The sequence below is a fragment of the Nerophis ophidion genome, linkage group LG04, assembly GCF_033978795.1.
Source record: "Nerophis ophidion isolate RoL-2023_Sa linkage group LG04, RoL_Noph_v1.0, whole genome shotgun sequence".
Lineage (NCBI taxonomy): Eukaryota > Metazoa > Chordata > Actinopteri > Syngnathiformes > Syngnathidae > Nerophis > Nerophis ophidion.
The window spans coordinates 73,813,420-73,818,419 of NC_084614.1; the positions used below are offsets into that span (position 1 = coordinate 73,813,420).

General features: G+C 43.6%; 1 protein-coding gene across 1 annotated transcript in view; it reads right to left on the reverse strand.

Moving 5' to 3' along the window:
- The window catches only part of plekhb1 (pleckstrin homology domain containing B1), an 18,912-nt gene that overhangs the window by 3,339 nt on the left and 10,573 nt on the right, over positions 1-5,000 (reverse strand). The window contains exon 5 of the mRNA XM_061899000.1: positions 4,873-4,963. Coding sequence (XP_061754984.1) covers positions 4,873-4,963 — 91 coding nt within the window. The remainder of the gene's footprint in view (positions 1-4,872; positions 4,964-5,000) is intronic.

The window sequence follows — 5,000 nt, forward strand, 5'->3', positions numbered from 1 at the left end:
GGTTCAGAAAAGGACGAACCCCTACGTTTTTGGTAAATGTTTTCAACCCAAATTTTGCGTTGAACTATTTAACCAAAAGTTGACTTATGATAACTTAATGTTGGCTTTTGATTGATTTATTGATTGATTGAAACTTTTATTAGTAGATTGCACAGTACAGTACATATTCCGTACAATTGACCACTAAATGGTAACACCCGAATATGTTTTTCAACTTGTTTAAGTCGGGGTCCACGTAAATAAATTCATGGTAATTATTATTCCCAACCAAACTATTGGGTTGAATTATTTAACCCAAACATTGAGTCATGCTAACTCAATATTGGGTGATTGTAAATAATAATGAGATTAATCCATAATAAAATACCCTTCAAGACTAACTTTTTAATAAAAAATAAAAAAAAGCCTTTTACCCACAAATGTGTTTCTTGATGGAAAACAACCCAAAAAATGGTTCATCATTTTGAAAACCCAAAAATTTAGTTAAAATAATAGCCTTATAACACAAAAAAAATGATTGCTCTTCATGATTCGACAGCCCTTGCAAAAATGACTAATGATCTATTGCTAACGATGGATTCTGATGCGTCATCTATGTTGCTGCTCCTCGATCTTAGCGCTGCTTTCGAAACCGTCGATCATAATATTTTATTAGAACGTATCAAAACACGAATTGGTATGTCAGACTTAGCCCTGTCTTGGTTTAACTCTTATCTTACTGATAGGATGCAGTGTGTCTCCCATAACAATGTGACCTCGGACTACGTTAAGGTAACGTGTGGAGTTCCCCAGGGTTCGGTCCTTGGCCCTGCACTCTTCAGCATCTACATGCTGCCGCTAGGTGACATCATACGCAAATACGGTGTTAGCTTTCACTGTTATGCTGATGACACCCAACTCTACATGCCCCTAAAGCTGACCAACACGCCGGATTGTAGTCAGCTGGAGGCGTGTCTTAATGAAATTAAACAATGGATGTCCGCTAACTTTTTGCAACTCAACGCCAAAAAAACGGAAATGCCGATTATCGGTCCTGCTAGACACCGACCTCTATTTAATAATACAACTCTAACATTTGACAACCAAACAATTAAACAAGGCGACACGGTAAAGAATCTGGGTATTATCTTCGACCCAACTCTCTCCTTTGAGGCACACATTAAAAGCGTTACTAAAACGGCCTTCTTTCATCTCCGTAATATCGCTAAAATTCGCTCCATTTTGTCCACTAAAGACGCTGAGATCATTATCCATGCGTTTGTTACGTCCCGCCTCGATTACTGTAACGTATTATTTTCGGGTCTCCCCATGTCTAGCATTAAAAGATTACAGTTGGTACAAAATGCGGCTGCTAGACTTTTGACAAGAACAAGAAAGTTGGATCACATTACGCCTGTACTGGCTCACCTGCACTGGCTTCCTGTGCACTTAAGATGTGACTTTAAGGTTTTACTACTTACGTATAAAATACTACACGGTCTAGCTCCATCCTATCTTGCCGATTGTATTGTACCATATGTCCCGGCAAGAAATCTGCGTTCAAAGGACTCCGGCTTATTAGTGATTCCCAAAGCCCAAAAAAAGTCTGCGGGCTATAGAGCGTTTTCATTTCGGGCTCCAGTACTCTGGAATGCCCTCCCGGCAACAGTTCGAGATGCCACCTCAGTAGAAGCATTTAAGTCTCACCTTAAAACTCATTTGTATACTCTAGCCTTTAAATAGACTCCCTTTTTAGACCAGTTGATCTGCCGTTTCTTTTCTTTTTCTCGTATGTCCCACTCTCCCTTGTGGAGGTGTTCCGGTCCGATCCGGTGGCCATGTACTGCTCGCCTGTGTATCGGCTGGGGACATCTCTGCGCTGCTGATCCGCCTCCGCTTGGGATGATTTCCTGCTGGCTCCGCTGTGAGCGGGACTCTCGCTGCTGTGTTGGATCCGCTTTGGACTGGACTCTCGCGACTGTGTTGGATCCATTATGGATTGAACTTTCACGGTATCATGTTAGACCCGCTCGACATCCATTGCTTTCGTCCTCTCCAAGGTTCTCATAATCATCATTGTCACCGACGTCCCACTGGGTGTGAGGTTTCCTTGCCCTTATGTGGGCCTACCGAGGATGTCGTAGTGGTTTTTGCAGCCCTTTGAGACACTAGTGATTTAGGGCTATATAAGTAAACATTGATTGATTGATTGATTGATTGATTGATAAAAATAACTCCAAAATTTAACCCAAAACTAGAAACTCATAAATTGGGTTATCAAAATAACCCAGCATTTTTTACTGTGTACTTTACTTACATTGGAGCGTTTTGGTTTTTTTGAGTCAGTTTCTGTGTTTGCATTGAAAATCGCAATATTTCCTGGAGTCTGCTCTCAGTGCTGCTGGAGTGATGCGAAGAGTAGGTGCAGCCCAGGTATCATAACGTGGTACTGTTAGATTTTATGGTGAGATTCGTTCGGTGCCAAAAAAAAGTATCGAATTACTATAGTAGCCATAGTTATGAAGTAATGTATTACCAGAAATAATAATAATAATGGATTTTATTTCTTACACACTTTTTATTTAACTAAAGTGCTACAGTACAAATGAGGGACTCACAAAAAATCGATTCACGTTCAAATCGCAATTCTTATTCATACCGATTTTTAAATGAAAATAAATGTTTAAAAACGGCGTGGCGCAGTGGGAGAGTGGCCGTGCGCAACCCGAGGGTCACTGGTTCAAATCCCACCTAGTACCAACCTCGTCACGTCCGTTGTGTCCTGAGCAAGACACTTCACCCTTGCTCCTGATGGGTGCTGGTTAGCGCCTTGCATGGCAGCTCCCTCCATCAGTGTGTGAATGTGTGTGTGAATGGGTAAATGTGGAAGTAGTGTCAAAGCGCTTTGAGTACCTTGAAGGTAGAAAAGCGCTATACAAGTACAACCCATTTATTTATTTATTTATTTTAAAAACACGTTTTTTAGGCCATCTGCATGCAACCAGACGGAGCTTTTCTATCTTGTTTTGAGAAAGTTCCATTCTAACTATGATATCAAATATTACATTGTAAGAATCTGTTTGATGTAAAATCGATTCTGAATCCTAGGAATCGGATCGGATCGAATTGTTCGGTGCCCGAAGATTCAAACCCATGGTACAAACTAATATTTAAAAGAATGAAAGCTTATCCATTAAAACTGATAACATTTTAGGACTAAAACACTATCAGTAAAGCATAAGAAAATAAATATACAAAATAAGGGTCTCAGGAAAATGTTAATTTTCAAATGAATCGCGATTCTTACTTGTTAATCGATTTTTTGAAAAAATTAAAAACCGTTAAAAAAAATAAAAATGATATATTTTTTTTATTCCAAGCATCCATCCATCCATTTTTCTACCGCTTGTCCCTTCTGGGGTCGTGGGAGCCTATCTCAATTGTATTATTTATCTATGTTGGATACTCGTTGCCCAACCAGTCTACATGTGCTTCGTGGACTTGGAGAAGGCATTCCACCGTGTCCCTCGGGAAGTCCTGTGGGGAGTGCTCAGAGAGTATGGGGTATCGGACTGTCTTATTGTGGCGGTCCGCTTCCTGTACGATCAGTGCCAGAGCTTGGTCCGCATTGCCGGCAGTAAGTCGAACACATTTCCAGTGAGGGTTGGACTCCGCCAAGGTTGCCCTTTGTCACCGATTCTGTTCATAACTTTTATGGACAGAATTTCTAGGCGCAGTCAAGGCGTTGAGGGGTTCCGGTTTGGTGACCGCAGGATTAGGTCTCTGCTTTTTGCAGATGATGTAGTCCTGATGGCTTCATCTGACCGGGATCTTCAGCTCTCACTGGATCGGTTCGCAGCCGAGTGTGAAGCGACCGGAATGAGAATCAGCACCTCCAAGTCCGAGTCCATGGTTCTCGCCCGGAAAAGGGTGGAATGCCATCTCCGGGTTGGGGAGGAGACCCTGCCCCAACTGGAGGAGTTCAAGTACCTAGGAGTCTTGTTCACGAGTGAGGGAAGAGTGGATGGTGAGATCGACAGGCGGATCGGTGCGGCGTCTTCAGTAATGCGGACGTTGTACCGATCCGTTGTGGTGAAGAAGGTGCTGAGCCGGAAGGCAAAGCTCTCAATTTACCGATCGATCTACGTTCCCATCCTCACCTATGGTCATGAGCTTTGGGTCATGACCGAAAGGATAAGATCACGGGTACAAGCGGCCGAAATGAGTTTCCTCCGCCGTGTGGCGGGGCTCTCCCTTAGAGATAGGGTGAGAAGCTCTGTCATCCGGGAAGAACTCAAAGTAAAGCCGCTGCTCCTTCACATCGAGAGGAGCCAGATGAGGTGGTTCGAGCATCTGGTCAGGATGCCACCCGAACGCCTCCCTAGGGAGGTGTTAAGGGCACGTCCAACCGGTAGGAGGCCACGGGGAAGACCCAGGACACGTTGGGAAGACTATGTCTCCCGGCTGGCCTGGGAACGCCTCGGGATCCCCCGGGAAGAGCTAGACGAAGTGGCTGGGGAGAGGGAAGTCTGGGTTTCCCTGCTTAGGCTGTTGCCCCCGCGACCCGACCTCGGATAAGCGGAAGATGATGGATGGATGGATGGATACTCGTTGCCTTATTTGTATTCGACTTTATTCAATGTTTGGGTAGAATTTTATGAAACAAAACCAAGTTTCTTTGAAGTCATATAAACATTTATCAGAGCTGTTTCATAGGAATGCAGATCATCATAGACCTGACACCCAATGTGATTCAAATGTCTTTATTTTTAATAGAGCATCATTTCGAATCGAATCGTTACCCCCGAGAATCAAATCAAACCGTGTGGTGCCCAAAGATTCACAGCCCTTCAATATAGTGGCTTTTCTAACAGTTTTGACTTTGGACTGTACCTGGTCCTGCTCCAGGGGTCATGTAGACGGTCTGATAGCGGCTCAGGTGTACGGCCTGGTATGAGTCGTCGTACGGGTCATACGCGAACACCTAAGGAAGACATCGCGGTCTTGGGAACTGACATATT